Source organism: Xenopus laevis, chromosome 9_10S, assembly GCF_017654675.1.
Source record: "Xenopus laevis strain J_2021 chromosome 9_10S, Xenopus_laevis_v10.1, whole genome shotgun sequence".
NCBI classification, from domain to species: Eukaryota; Metazoa; Chordata; class Amphibia; order Anura; family Pipidae; genus Xenopus; species Xenopus laevis.
The window spans coordinates 69,376,980-69,392,655 of record NC_054388.1 but is presented as its reverse complement, the minus strand read 5'-3'; the positions used below and the strand labels follow the sequence as shown (position 1 = coordinate 69,392,655).

General features: G+C 38.1%; 1 protein-coding gene across 2 annotated transcripts; it reads right to left on the bottom strand.

The window, feature by feature from the left end:
• On the bottom strand, positions 1–5,539 carry atp5mc3.S (ATP synthase membrane subunit c locus 3 S homeolog). 2 transcript variants are annotated; one of them, XM_018237219.2, is made up of 5 exons: positions 5,393–5,539; positions 5,120–5,218; positions 4,333–4,410; positions 3,630–3,826; positions 6–249 (listed from the first exon to the last, which is right to left on the bottom strand). In XM_018237219.2, exons 2-5 carry the CDS (start codon positions 5,156–5,158, stop codon positions 135–137), a joined length of 429 nt encoding a protein of 142 aa, XP_018092708.1. In that variant the 5' UTR covers positions 5,159–5,218; positions 5,393–5,539; the 3' UTR covers positions 6–134. The 2 variants fall into 2 exon arrangements, with proteins under 2 accessions (NP_001080083.1, XP_018092708.1); NM_001086614.1 differs by having other exon boundaries at positions 1–249; positions 5,120–5,399.
• Between the last annotated feature and the right edge of the window lie 10,137 nt (positions 5,540–15,676).

Below are 15,676 nucleotides of genomic sequence, written 5' to 3'. Positions count from 1 at the left end.
TATAATTAAAGTTTTACTATTTTTAATGAAAGGACTTTGGAAATATTGTACATTTCCACAACAATGACATTCCTTGGGAGCCACAGTAAAATATTTATTACAGTTGATTTCTCAAATGGCAACAGTTTCTTCATTCACATGGCAAACAGGATCAGGAAAGCAACCATCAAACAGAAGAGACCCATAGCTTCAGACAGGGCAAATCCCAGGATGGCGTAAGAGAACAACTGCTGCTTCAGTGATGGATTTCTGATAGGGCAGGGAAAAAGGTTAGATTTTTTAGTATGTGCAACTTCTACATTTTTAATAGTAGAACAGCAATGTATTAACATTCTTCAGACGTACAGGTAAACCAAAATGTTTGGAAAAGTTAACTGAAAGCAATTGCAATAATGTATAGTCTTCAAACAGGTAAAGAGTGCCAGCTGAAAAAAATCAAAGCTTGCTATGAACAAACATTTGGATTTTATACATTCACTGTCAGATATACAACCGATTTAAAGGTCTTGTTTCTTTTAAACCCTGAAGTGAACAGTAACCCAGATGAAAACGCTTTAAAGGGGCAGTAGGTCACCTTGTTCCTTGCTTTATGCCAGCTTTGAATAAATATTAATCTGTCCTTCCTTGCAGACATATACAGCAAATTCAACTCATGCAAATCTCAATTGGGACCGTTGTTTGCAGTGGGATTATCCATGCACAATATCTAACTTGCAAGGATCAAATGGAGTAGCTTCCCTGTTTCAGTTTAGAAATAGTTTGTTTGAATAAAATAAGACAAAAAGTCATATTCAAATAGCAATACACCAGTGATGTTAGAACCATGCAGAGCAGTATATTCCCCATGTGCCAAGGACCCAAAGCTGTGTCCCCAAAATGAGTAATTGGCCCCCATTGTAGGATAACACAGGGGGTGGCCCCATCTGAAGCTCTGTTATGGCCCAATATACATTGTCATATCTGGAATAATATAGGAACCAAGTCATAACAGAGCAGCCATTTCCTAAAATCTGATTTAAAGGGATACTGTCATGGGAAAAAATATTTTCTTCAAAATGAATCAGTTAATAGTGCTGCTCCAGTAGAATTCTGTTCTGAAATCCATTTCTCAAAAGAGCAAACAGATTTTTTTATATTCAATTTTGAAATCTGACATGGGGCTAGACATATTGTAAATTTCCCAGCTGCCCCTGGTCATGTGACTTGTGCCTGCGCTTTAGGCGAGAAATGCTTTCTGGCAGGCTGCTGTTTTACCTTCTCAATATAACTGAATGTGTCTCAGTGAGACATGGGTTTTTACTATTGAGTGTTGTTTTTAGATCTACCAGGCAGCTGTTATCTTGTGTTAGGGAGCTGCTATCTGGTTACCTTCCCATTGTTCTTTTGTTTGGCTGCTCGGGGGGAAAAGGGAGGGGGTGATATCACTCCAACTTGCAGTACAGCAGTAAAGAGTGATTTAAGTTTATCAGAGCACAAGTCACATGACTTGGGGCAGCTGGGAAATTGACAATATTCAATTCAAAATTGAATATAAAAAATAAAATCTGTTTGCTCTTTTGAAAAATGGATCTCAGTGCAGAATTCTGCTGGAGCAGCACTATTAACGGATTTATTTTGAATTTTTTTTTTTCCCATGACAGTATCCCTTTAAGCTACAGGGGGTATCCAGACACCTTAGTAGTAAAGAGGGTGCCTCAGCACAACGGCACAATATGATTCTGGGACTAAGGGCAGTAGGCTGCAGCTATGACCTTGTTAACCCTGCAGTGTAAAAGTTCATATATAGACTAGGACTAACTAATAAATTGCTACTCTGGCCTAAAGTATACTAGTGATTTAAACTGCTCCCACAGTTTGACTATTGCCCAGTTTTAGCTTAGGCCACAGATATTACTGGACTGCAGCTTAATGGGGTGGTTCACCTTTAAGGTAACTTGTGTTCTAGAACAGCCAATTCTAAGCAACTTAAACTGGTTTTCATTTTTTTATAGTTTTATAGTTATTTGCAGCTTTCAAATGGACGTTGCTGACTCCCTTCTAAAAAAAGAAAAAAACACAAATGCTCTGTAAAGCTACAAATGTATTACTTATCCTTCTACTCAGGCACTCTATTCATATTCCAGTCTTATTCAAAACAATGCATGGTTGCAAGGGTAATTTGGACCCTAGTTACCAGATGGGTTAAGATACAATTGAAGAGCTGCTGAATAAAAAGCTAAACAAAAACATTCAATAAAAAATGAAAACCAATTACAAATTGTCCCAGAATATCACTCTACGTCATACTAAAAAGTTCTCAAAGTTGAACAACCCCTTTAAAAAAAAAAAGTCACCTAGATATTATCAAGGTGAGGTTATGCAGGCAGTTTTACTTCGGCAACATGTGGGGATACAAGGTTAAATAGACTGTACTTCACAAGGACAGATGGAAACATTTGTCCCAACGCAAGACTCTAGCATGCAGTATTTCTTTATTAAATCCTATGTGAAACTGTATTATAGAAATACTTAAAGGAACAGTAACACCAAAACATTAAAGTATTGTATAGTAATGAAAATATGAACTGTTGCCCTGCACTGGTAAAACTAAACAGTTATCTTCAGAAACACTATTATAGTTCATATAAACTAGCTGCTGAGTAGCAATGACAACTTGAAAAAAGGCTATATGGCACAGGATAAATAAGGATAACAGATACCATTATTTTCTACAGAGCTAATCTGCCATCTGCTGTGTAACGAGCATTTTCTCCTTTGAATAGCTGCCCCCATGGCTACACAGCAGCTTATTTATATAAAAATAGTGTTGCTGAAGCAAACAGCAGTTTTACTAGTGCAAGGTAACTATGCGTTATATTTGTTACTTAATTTAATTTTTTATTACTGGTCCTTTAAATATTAACAAATCAGCAATAGAAGTGTGCAGACTACAGTTATTTGTATATTACTATACATTACCAGGTAATCCCTGGCAAGCAACTTTCTGGTTTTATCACGAATATGCCATGTTCTAGAAACAGACTGGTGCATAGCGTTATAGGATTTCTTTGGAACAATGACTAAATAGGATACTGGTAGTCTGTCTTGTCCCAAAAACTGGTATGCTTTATTTGGCAAGTATTTGGGCTTCTGTCCCAAACAGCTGCTTAAAGTGATATGGACACTAAAAAAAGTTTTAAAATGAATGTATATTAACCTTTAGGTCATGTTGATCGCTTTTTGCAGAGAGGTTTGTTTTTGTAAGTTAGTTGAAGTTTCTAAAGCCGACTGTCCCATCTCAGCCTGTCAGTTAAAGTTTCTAATGCTAACTGACTCCTGCTGCACAAATATGGCAGCCCCCTCATACAGGAACATGAGGCATCAGACAGGTAATGTAAAAGCATGGTGCAAGTACTTGATGGCAAAGTTATAAGTAGCTTCTGGTCAGTATCTCGAAGAATCAGGCAGCATGGACTTTACAGTGCTACCAATATACAGCAAGGCAACCAAGACATGCAAACTAGCCAACTGGAAGCTAAACCAAGTTCTTAGAACAAGGGAAAGTAGCTGACTGAGAACCTATTCGGAAGGCATAATCACCGCTTTCGCTGAATGAAAGAAAAACATAAATTCAGTGATTAGGACATTACCTGGCATAACCAATAATGAGGCTGCCGAAAACTGTTCCAATACCAGCACCAGAGCCAGCCACTCCGACTGTGGCAGCACCAGCACCAATAAACTTTGCAGCAGTGTCAATGTCCCTGCTGATTGCACTGGTCTGAAATTCCCTCAGTGCCAACTGTGTGAAGGGGTTTGGAGCCCCACTGAGGAGTGTGGCATTTCCCTGAAGATAAAAAAAATATATATATAAATTTAAATATTCTCTTGCCTTCAAGAAAGTAAATATTGTTTTGTTTACATATTTTATTTTAGAACATGAAGAGTGTGTGAGGGTGTGTGTGTGTGTGTGTGTGTGTGTGTGTGTGTGTGTGTGTGTGTGTGTGTCCTTGATGTAACCTAGTCCCCTATGGATTCAGGGTGTCCTTCAAGTTCATGGTATGTTCACAAGCAGCACATTTTCCCTAACTTCCATTTACGCAGACATTAAGTTACATGAATTACATGTTAAGACCTTGAGAACCTAGTAAGCATTAGATTATACCCTTCCATTTAAGCTTGTCCTTTAATAATTATAGGCTGTAGTTTGGAAACAAGTTTAGATTACAAAACAAGTTTACAAAGCACAAAAAGCTACTTTTAAAGTAGACAGAGCATGAAAGAAAGAATAGAGCTAGAGAAACAAGACTGATGTTACATTAAAAAAAAAAAAAAAAAAAAGTCAAACATTACCTCTCCAGTTTGGACCTCTGGCCGTGACAACACTGATGCAGAAATTGGTCTGTACAGAGCTCTGGATCCAGCACGGATCTAGAGAGACAAATACAACAGTTTAGTTTCTTCCCTATACAGAGAGCACCTAGCAACATTATTAAAGCATTTTTTTTTTAACTGAATATTTTGGCAACAAAATAAAGTTACTCATACATTATCAGCTAGTTTAGGATAGTCAGACATAGGGATTGGTCATATTAAGCAGTCAAATGCCAAGTCTGCAGGATGTTCTAGCTTTGGCATTGGTTACAGTTCATCTTGTAACATTTGCACTAGGATGAAAAGATGGGACTGGAAACAAAGTAACAAAGAACTAAACATACACGCATTTGCTATCCTTGGTGCTAAAATGTTTTGCAACTAGATGTCTGCAAGAAAACACTGCAATGCAGTCTATTACAAAGATTTTTTTAATAAAATAGGGAGGGTATTCTTGCAGCGCCACTGAATATTCAGCAATGGGATCCGCAGCGTTTGAATGGAGGCCTGTGGGTGCCCTTGGGCTGCAGTGTTTTAAAGGTCAATGAAAATGTTGCACGAAGAACTAATTCTGAATAGGAAACGTCGGCAGAATAAGCAGCACTGAAATATATCAATGTGGATAACGCGGAAGGAACCCTGGGCGGAAGCGGCTGTCAGAGGACATTGGCTTTGACCTAGAGAGGCCGGCTCTCTGCAGTTAGGCCCTATGACTCCCCTGCCTAACGACACAGGCCGCGCTGGGAAGGACAATGGAGTTACTCACCAATGAGGGTGTGGAGACGAACTTGGCGCAGGCATACATGTTGTATGTGGGTTAGTGTTCCTCGGGAGGGTGTCGGCTCGGTAGTCTGTCACAGCCCCTCTGCAGGGAGAAAAATGGAGAACAGCGATGAGACTACAGGAAATTGTCCGAAATACACAACGCAAAGGAAAGACTTCAGGCGCCCTTGCAGTTACACAGAAAAGGGGTCTTAAATGATGACGGATGGCGGCGGATTACTGATGCTCGGGGGCCTGCTCACTACACTCCTCTTACCGGCACCAGAGGTCGTACTAAACGGAGGACAGCACGCAAGCGCACAACGCCCTTTATAAAGAAGACCCGGATTGAGGGAGGAGAATCCACTCAAGGTCACTTTGTAACAACTTTATTGAGAACAATTGTAGCGAGTCGAGCGGTGACTGGCTGAGGTCAAAAAGCGTTTACAACTGAGCGAGTGACCTTTGTGTCACATGGGTCCTGCCGCAGCTGCTTCACACACAGACTGCTTGTCACTGTGTTTCCTGCATATTGTCTGCCATTAAAGTGTTCTGCCTTTATAGTGTTCAGGGCTTCTGAATGTGGGTGCCCTAGTGAGTACACTTGCATCAGTGAGAACAGACAAACTTCTTGGTGCAGAATTAATAATCAAAATATATTTTTAACATGAGAATTAACGGTCATATATTCTTTTCATGACGTCACTGTGGCTGGAAAACGAACTACAGTCAGGGGATGTGCTGTGTAACATCTTGAATTGTGGGAATTATAGTTTGGTAATAGCTGGAGCCCTGCAGGATAGACATCGTAGCCATGATTCCTAGAGGTCAGGCAGCAAAGTAATTGCTATGTAATGGAAGGGTAATGTCAGACTGAGCGATTGCCGGGTGGCTGATGGGTGCTCAGAATTGCTCTGAATGGTAATCAAAAGCCTGCCCTGCCGGCGCACTGGTGATTCAAACAATTATCTCTTGGAATTGCACCAGAAGAGTCCAAGTGATTGCCATTCTGTGCAAATTGCAACAGAGGGACACTTTGAGCATTTCACTGCCACCACAAAGATGGAACTTACACTGTCAATATATTGTGTTTTACTTAAAATGGTGCAGAGATGTGTGGTTCATATAGCAGTGTAGTGGGCAATTCAACTATCTACTGACTTATTTGCTACCCACAGCAAAACTTAAACCCTGTCTAGTAATCATACCAACTAGTCTTTTACTGGTTTCTGTGACCCTACTGCCCATAATCAGATCAGCCCAGTATCTCCCACCTCAATGTGGGCATATCGAGGAGAGATATGCTCCTTTGGTGAGGTCTCTGCGTGGATGGCCAGCTTTAGCTATTTTCCCAGGCGGCAAGGTCACAAAGGCCCTTGCCTAGGGCGGCATCCAAATACGAGCACTGGAGACTGGCGTGTGGGAGACTTGAAAATCTCCCGCTTGTTTCCAGTGCCTGACCAGTTCTATAAATACAAATGGGGGAGGAGATTTAGCTGGGGGTACTATTAAGGATAGGGAGGACCACATGTCATATGTTCAATATGGTACCAGTATTTAATGTATGTTTACAAATGCAAGAAGTCTGACTGGTAAAATGGGAGAGCTGGAGGTGCTGGTGCTGTAGGGAAAATATGATGTGATTGGTGTGGCTGAAACATGGCTGAATGAGTCGCATGACTGGGCAGTTAATATCAGTGGCTATACTTTGTTTCGGAGGGATAGAGGCAATAGAAAAGGAGGAGGGGTATGTCTGTTAATCAGGCAGGGTTTAAAAGCTTAGATAAAGGAGGAGGTTATGTTAGAAAATGAGGGGCAGAAGTCTTATGGGTGGAGTTCACCAATTGTAAAGAGTCCAGCAAATTAATTGTACGTGTATGCTATAGACCCCCTAATGTAAGTGAGGAGGAGGAGGCTAAGCTCCTCATGCAAATAGAAAAGGCTGCTAGTTTGGGTAAAGTAATGATAATGGGGGATTTTAATTACCCAGATATTGACTGGAGTAACAGTACTGCCAGGTCAGTTAATGGGAACAAGTTTATATAGTGAATAAAGTACCCCCTCTTGTAAAATATAAGGATATTATAAGTTACCGAGGAGTTTCATGACCATATAAAAACACGAGGCCGAAGGCCGAGTGTTTTTATACAGGTCATGGAACTCCGAGGTAACTTCTAATATCCTCATATTTTACAACTGGGGGTACTTTATTTATTATAATACACAAATTTTAGTGAGTCATGTGACAGAAATGACATCACTACTCACCGTTTATAACTTATTACATCACTACTCACCGTTTATAAGGATATAATTTACAGGATATTCATGGCTTTTGTGTATTATAAACTTGTTACATGACAATTTTATGGCACAGGTTGTTGAGGAGCCTACCAGAAAAAATGCTATTCTGGTTCTAGTGATCTCAAATGACCCAGAACTTATAGCAAATGTGCAAGTCATTGAACCCCTGGGTAATAGTGACCATAATGTTATATCATTTAGAGGCAGATTTACTAAGCTCGAGTGAATTTTCGAAGTTAAAAAAGTTTGAATTTCGAAGACATTTTTTAGGTACTTCGACCATCGTATAGGATACTACGACTTCGAATTTACTTCGATTCGAAGTAAAAATCGTTTGAATATTCGACCATTCGATAATCGAAGTACTGTCTCTTTAAAAAAAACTTTGACTTCATACTTTGCTAAATTAAAGCTACCGAAGTGCAATGTTAGCCTATGGGGACCTTCCACAGCACTTTTCTACGTTTTTTTTGATCGAATAGAAATCCTTCGATCGATCGCTAAAAATCGTTTGCTTCAAACTACTTAATCTTTCGATCGTACGCTTTCTATTCGAATACGCTAAAAATCCTTCGACTTCGATATTCAAAGTCTAAGGATTTCAATTCGAGGGTCGAATTTCGAAGTTTTTTTAACTTCGAAATTCGACCCTTAGTAAATCTGCTCCATAATGTCTGGTGCAAAAAACAAATATATACTGGGGCAACAAAAACCATGAATTTTGGAAAAGCCCTTGCCTAGGGCGGCATCCAAATACGAGCACTGGAGACTGGCGTGCGGGAGATTCTATTCTATGTGTACTGTAAATTGTGATTGGGTCCCTAAGCTCAGTAAGTGACAGCAGCACAGAGCATGTGCAGTGAATCAGCAGAAAAGAAGATGGGCAGCTACTAGGGCATCTTTGGAGACACAGATCTTTACTGCTAAAGGGCTGTAGTTGCCTTGGGCTGGTACAAAAGCACAAAACATAAAAATGTACAACATTTATTGCTACTTCTTTAGTTAGACTTTAGTTCTCCTTTAAGCCCCCGATTCTGACCCAGTCTTGCCTTTTATCCAATCTGCTCCATAACCTGCCCTTTGACCCAAATTCACTAATCACCGAAGCGCCTAACGCTAGCGTCAATCGCTAGCGTTGGGCATTTTCGTTACTTTGCAAATTCACTACGCTGGCGTAAATCCGCTAGTGTTACTTCGCACCCTTATGCCGGCCGAATTTTTGCTACGGACGTAACTAAGCAAATTCACTAACGCGTGCAATGTAGCGTACCTTTTACGCTAGACTTCGTTCGCCACCTCAGACCAGGCGAAGCGCAATAGAGTAGATAGGGATTGCTTCAAAAAAATGTAAAATTTTTTCTAAGTCCCAAAAAACGCTGGCGTTTTTTCTATATTATGGGTGATAGGCTGAAAAAGATCCAAAAATTTTTTGGGGCTCCCCTCCTTCCCCCCTACATTTCCTAACTCATGGCAACTTAACTATACAGTGGGCACATGTGTAGGGCAAAAAAAAATTTTTATTTGATGTTTTGAAGGTTTCCGAGGCATTTGTAGTGATTCTACGTATTCCTCTATTGAAATTTGAATTTGGCACCGTATGCAAATTAACCATCGCTAGCGTAACTTTGCTTCACTTAGCGAATCAACGCTAGCGCAACTTCGCAACCTTACGCTACCCCTGTGCGTAACTTCGGATTTTAGTGAATTTGCGGAGCGCTGGCGAAACTACGCCTGGCGAAGTGTGGCGAAGTGCGGCGAAGTTGCTCCTGGCGCAACTACGAATCTTAGTGAATTTGCCCCTTTGTGTGTCCATGCACAATTGCCCTGCTCTCTATCATTGATACACCCGTTTATGTTTCTCCTGCCCCCTTTTTCTCACAACCCACTCTCTTTCATGATCACCCCCCCACTGGCTGGCAAGAACACGTTAGAAAGGTGGCAACCCCAATGTAGGAGTGTGCTATAGGACACCCTGCACATATGCTACCAGTGTATTATTTCAGCACTGCATACACAAGGGGACAAATAGCTATGCCTTTAGTTGTACACGCAAACAGGGCTAAAAGGCAAAATTTTAAACCTATTTTTATTCTGCATTTTTCCCTTGGTTTTAAGAATTACCCTGTTGTCAAAAGCTTCAGTGACTCAGTCAAAAAACTAAGCTCAATATATTTGAAGCTACTTTTGCTAGAAGGATGAGCTGTTTTTCATAATATCAGATCTGTCAATCCTGCCTGCTATTCTATGTGTTGATCACTGTTTTCCAGAATAGTGTCACTCTTTAAAGGTTAAAATGCATTTTCACCCCATCTTTTGATCTTCTATTTTCACACATGCACCTTATTGCACATGTTTTTTAAAGGCACTTACAGCTACACCAATGTATATTTCATTAACAAAAGTACTTTCAAATGTTCTATTGTTTTTAAAAAATAAATTGATTCAAAATATATGACCTATTTGTCTTTTTTTTTTTTACATTTTCATTCATGCCTTTTTTTCTTTTTAAATAAGTGTGTGTAGAACAATTGACTAATACTACATCATTTGTTTTGGACCCTAGCAAACATCCAGTGTTTGAAATGCCAGACTGCAGGTTGACTTAGAAAGGGCCTGACATAAACTCCAGTTTGTATTCAGCTGCCAATAACACTATAATGTTTAACCTCAATATATTTTGTGTTCTGGATTATTGGTGACATTTTAAGACAAACTTAAAGGGGTTGTTCACCTTTGTGATAACTTTTAGTATGATGTAGAGAGTGATATTCTGAGATAATTGTCAATTTGTTTTAATGTTTTATTATTGAAGGTTTTTGAGTTATTTAGCTTTTTATTCAGCAGCTCTTCAATTAGCATTTTAAGCAATCTGGTAACTAGGGTCCAAATTACCCTAGCAACCGTGCATTCATTTGAATAAGAGACTGGAATATGAATAGGAGAGAGTCTGAATAGAAGGGTCAGCAATAAAAAGTAGCAATAACAATACATTTATAGCCTTACAGAGCATTTGTTTTTTTAGAAGGGGACAGCGACACCCATTTGAAAGCTGCAAAGAATCAGAAGAAAAAGACAAATAACTATAAAACTATAAAAAATAAATAATTAAAACCAATTGAAAAGTTGCTTAGTAACATACTAAAAGTTACTTTAAAGGTGAACCACTCCTTTAAATATTTGAATATTAAAAATATTTTAATATCTTATATGTTAACTCAAACATATCCACACAAATCCTTTCAATAATTGCCATCACAAATCATTTTTAATCATTTTTCTTTCAATGGATCCCACTAATCCACCATTTAAATGGTTGAAAGATTCCTCAATGGTCATCTTCTAATGGTTCCTGATTCTCTGGCTTCTCTGAAAATACAGCATCATCTTGTGATTGTGCTTCTTCTTCCTCACATTCTACTTCACGTCTTAAAGGATGACTTGTATTGTATTACATTTTTTTCTTTGCAAATAGTTGCATTATCAAAGCGTCAATAATGTATTTGCGCTTGCAGAAAGCTCTACTAGCACATTATTCTGTTCTCCACTTGTCCACCAGTGAACCATTTAAGTCAAACACTGATGTTCACATACAGTTTTTGACAACAATAGTTAACGTACATCCAAAATTCAGCACTTACTTGGACTAAGTTTACCAGATAATATGAAAAATCAAGCATCAGTTTAGAAAAGATGTACTGATTGCAATTATAGGTTTTGGAGCTGCCCAGAACAGTATTGATGATGCACAAGTTGTATAATCACATTTACTTTACAGTGCTACGCAATATGTTGGCGCTATATAAATACATGTTAATAATAAAATAATAATAAAATAATGCACAAGCAGTATCATGTTGCAATAGTGCTGTTGTCCGTACAATACTGCAAGTCAGACAAGTATACAGGCATTTTTTTTCTTTCTTACACGGTAATATGGTGCTAGCAATTGGCATTTCATTTATATACGAAATGCCTTCTCATGGACATGTTAGTTGTCCAAGCAGGTGCAAGTTTGTAATTGCCAGTTGACAAGTCTATGGTTAGGCCCGTTATGTGTTAGTTTAGATTAGAGCATGTGACGACAGAAACTTGGGCAGTGAGCCATATTGGAAAATTTTGATAGCAGCTTACATTCATAATTCATACACATGGCTAATGTAAGGTTCACTTAGAACAATTCATCTTTAAACATAAAATTCATTTTACAGTTTGATCCTCTAGTGAAATAGTAATGATGCAGATATGAGCTTGAAAAGAGGTGGTGTATATATATATATATATATATAATATATGTGTGTGTATATATATATATATATATATATATATATATATATATATATATATATATATATATATATATATATATATATATATATATATATATAAAACAAAAAAAATGTATTAAAAGATGTGCATTATGTTAGAGTGATGACACTTATGGTGTTAATCCTTAATTTTAGGGATAACAAAAATATGAGTGCCAGTAAATTTAGAAAGGTTAGAGGAATGAGATTGGGAAAGGTAATGTCTCAGGTTAGAACAATTTTGATTGGAATGAGGTAACATAAAGAAATAGGACATGTCGTCACAGGTAAGTATAGGTAATTTGATCACTCATGAGCAAATAGCCCCACCATTGGTCTGTCTGGTAGGTAGATTTCCTTGGGTGACTGATACCATATGAACTTCAATATGTGTGGCCAAATCACATGTAGTCCAACTTTTCCACTTATTCAAAGAGTTCACGTAAGGTAGTGGTCAAGATGACATTCTGGAAAATAAAAGCCATAGGTTGGTGCATAAGGTAGATAAAATAATAAAACCAAGTATGGTAAGCCCTAAGTGAGCATTCCCAAAGAGATGTCCACACATTAGATTGGAGAGTGGTGTTCTAGGTTGCTATGGTAAAGATTGCTTTACCATTTACCGTAAGGTTGTATAGTGCTCAGCCTTGTGTTGTTGTGATAGCAGCTTCCCTTGATGCTTTTAAATGGAGTTTCATATATCCTTAAATAGGAAAAATATATCAAACCTCAGGTAGTATTTAATATACAGTATATATATCCACAACAGACGATTACAGAAATGGATAAAGGTATGAAGTATGGTTGGTTATCCCAATTCTGCAATAATAATGTCTACTGTGTTGAGTAGATGCTGGAATTTTATTGTTGGGTTTGAATTCATGAGCATTATTGAGGTCAGATACTAATGTTGGGCAACTGGGATTGGCTTGACGTCGTTGCCCAATTCATCACATAAGTGTTCAGTTGGGTTAAGGTCTGGCAGGCAGTCAGGGCAGACAGATAACAGCAGGGTCAATCAGGCAGGCTAAGAAAGTAACAATCAAAATGTTATCAAGGCAAGACTTCTAGCAAACAGCCAAAACAACCAGGCAACAAACTGAGTTTTCAGCATCCTTGCAAAGGCTTTGGTGGCAGTATGGGGGTGTCAGGAAGGATGCTACATTTACTGACGTTTGTGTGCATGCCCGATTTAAGTGCCTGTGCACACATCGAGAAGACTGTTGTGATGCAGGTTTGTAACCTTATGTTGCCCCCCCCATCGAGAAGAGCCTCTGGACGTGAAAACAAGAAGGCTTGTTTTGGTAATTTCTGAACTGGCCAGGTACCTCAGGCTGGCTCTACTTATCTGTGGGTAACCATATTTGATCACCAAGTTGCAGGATTAAGGGGTTAGTTTGCAAAAAAAGAAGACTTATTGAACAATTATGAGGGTTTTTAGCAAATTCTGCAAGAGGGATCAAAGAGCCCAGTCATTATGTAGATTAGTAGGAATAGCATCTCAAATACTGTGCCAAGGTCTGATTAGTTCTATATCTTTGGCAATTTTATTGAAGACAAATTATTTGTATATCTTCACAAAGTTATTTCAAGACTTGGGAGGTGAAGTGAGGACTGAGGTCAGTCCAGAAAGTGTAACTACCCATTTTAATAAAAATGTCAGTAGTTTTAGAATCAGATGGGCGCTTAAGCAAAGGAGCAAAATGGGCCATTTTAAGATGGTCCACAAATACAACAAACGGTGAATATACCAAAGGAGATAGAAGTTCATAGAAAAAATCCAAGTAGACTGAACCCCAAGGATGGCTAACTTGGAATCATGAATATACATTATTTGTGCTTCAAGATGAAGTTATTCAGGAACATTCAGGAACATAGATTTTTGTCTTCATGAAAGAAAAGCCCATCTTAAGATTTATTTATGAGAAGCAGGATGTCTAGTTCCCACAAGAAGATATCTTCACTTATTGAGTGCACCTTTGATGGCCAGTAGTTTTCTGTCTGCCACATAGATATTACATTCCAATTTACTCATGATTTATTTATGAAAAAAGAAGACAACTGGATGAAGTTTTTTTAAGACAAGAACTTTGAAAAAGTACAGCTCCATCAGCAGTCTCCAAAGCATTAATTTCTAGGGTGAATGGAAGAGAAGGATCTGGTTAACAAAGATATGGGGCAAAAATATAGTGTTCAAAACCAGTTTGAGCTTGTGGTGACCACGAAATTCTCTGGTTGGAGTAAATGGGTCCTGTGAAAGGATCATTTTATAAATGTTTTTACAGAATTATTGGTAGAAATTAGAAAAATCGATAAAACTTTGAACTGCTTTTCTGGAGGTTGGAATTGACCAGTCGAGAATATTGGCAATCTTCTTTGGGGCCATTTGAATTCCTAGAGGGGGGGGGATGAATAAGGCCCGAACGTCAACAAAGTCTTGTTCAAAAAACACATTTCTCAAGTTTAGCATAGAGCTGGTGAGTACTGTGATGGGATAAAACCTTCTTCATATGAATTCTTCAAGAGAATTTGAGAAGCTAAAAAAAATCAACAAAAAAACATGTTGGAAAGTTGATGGGGCATAGGAAGGAGATTAAATGCGAGTAAGTAAATCTACTTTTAATGCTGTGTAAGGTCATAATTACAGAGAAAGTACAAAGTTTAAAGAATAGGTAAGAATGTAAGGATCCAAAAAATTTTGATGAGTGTACCTAAAGGTGCAGAGGAGGTAGTTTTACACTAGAATGGCTTAAAAGGGCTAGAAGTGCCATGAAAATCATCAGGGCCAAAATATGAATGCCATATTGGAAAATATGCTTTTCATTATTGAGCAATAAAGAACTTTCATGTTACAACACAGTGTAAATGTTTTACCCATGGTGTTTTCTGTTCACTCCAAGGAAAGTGCTTTATGTGGAAAAGGTATGGCACAAAGGGAGAACAAATCCCTGTGGATAACAAAGCATTACATGTTTCATCACCATCATAGCTAAATTAAACACTGATCTAAAATACTTGCCAAAGAGCGAGACAGGAGTGCTGTTTATTACCAGAAATTAAACACATACAGTCACACACATAACAGGAGATGTATTTACACTGGCAAAAGTAATAGGTTTTCCAGATTTTTATCACAGCTATACTTCTTGACTTTAATATCACATATTGGTTTTGGGTATAAATTATTTTTATCTGATGATAGTATTCCTTTTGCCATGACAGGCATAATATGCATTGAAGAGGCATCTATAATGTTTATCATGGGATCTGATGGATTAGTAACTAGATGATAAAAGGGAATCATTTTCATATATAGGGACAGAGGGATTAAAAAAGATGGAGGAATGTGTTTGTATGTAAAGTCTGAATTAAAGCCATGCTCTAAAGAAATAACCATGGATGCCATTGGGAGGGTGTATAATCCCTCTGGGTAGAGATTTTGACTGGACAAAAGGTTACAAAGAAAATTATTATTGGTGTATGCTACAAACCACCTTGTATAAGTGACGATAATGAAACCCATCTATTTTGACAAATAGAATCAGCTTCTATTTGTAAAAATAATAAAAGTTATTATTATGTGTGACTTCATTTATGTAGATATTGATTGGGGTAATGGGGTTGCCAAGACAGAAAAAGATAGCAGGTTTGTTAATATGCGGAATGACAGATTTTTTATTTTAGCTTTTTCAAGAACCTACTAGGAATGACTCTCTTTTGAACCTGGCAATAACTAATAATACCTAACTCCTCTCTAGCATTTGCGTGGGTGAGCATCTAGGTAATTGTGATCATAGCATATCTTCTTTGAGATAATTTTTCAGAGACAATTACTGTATATAAGGAAGTAACTAAAACACAAAATGTTAGACTTTGACAGTATACGGGCAACTCTGCAACTATTAACTGGGAAATTCTTTTCACAGGGTTAAACAAAAATGTGATTTCTTTAA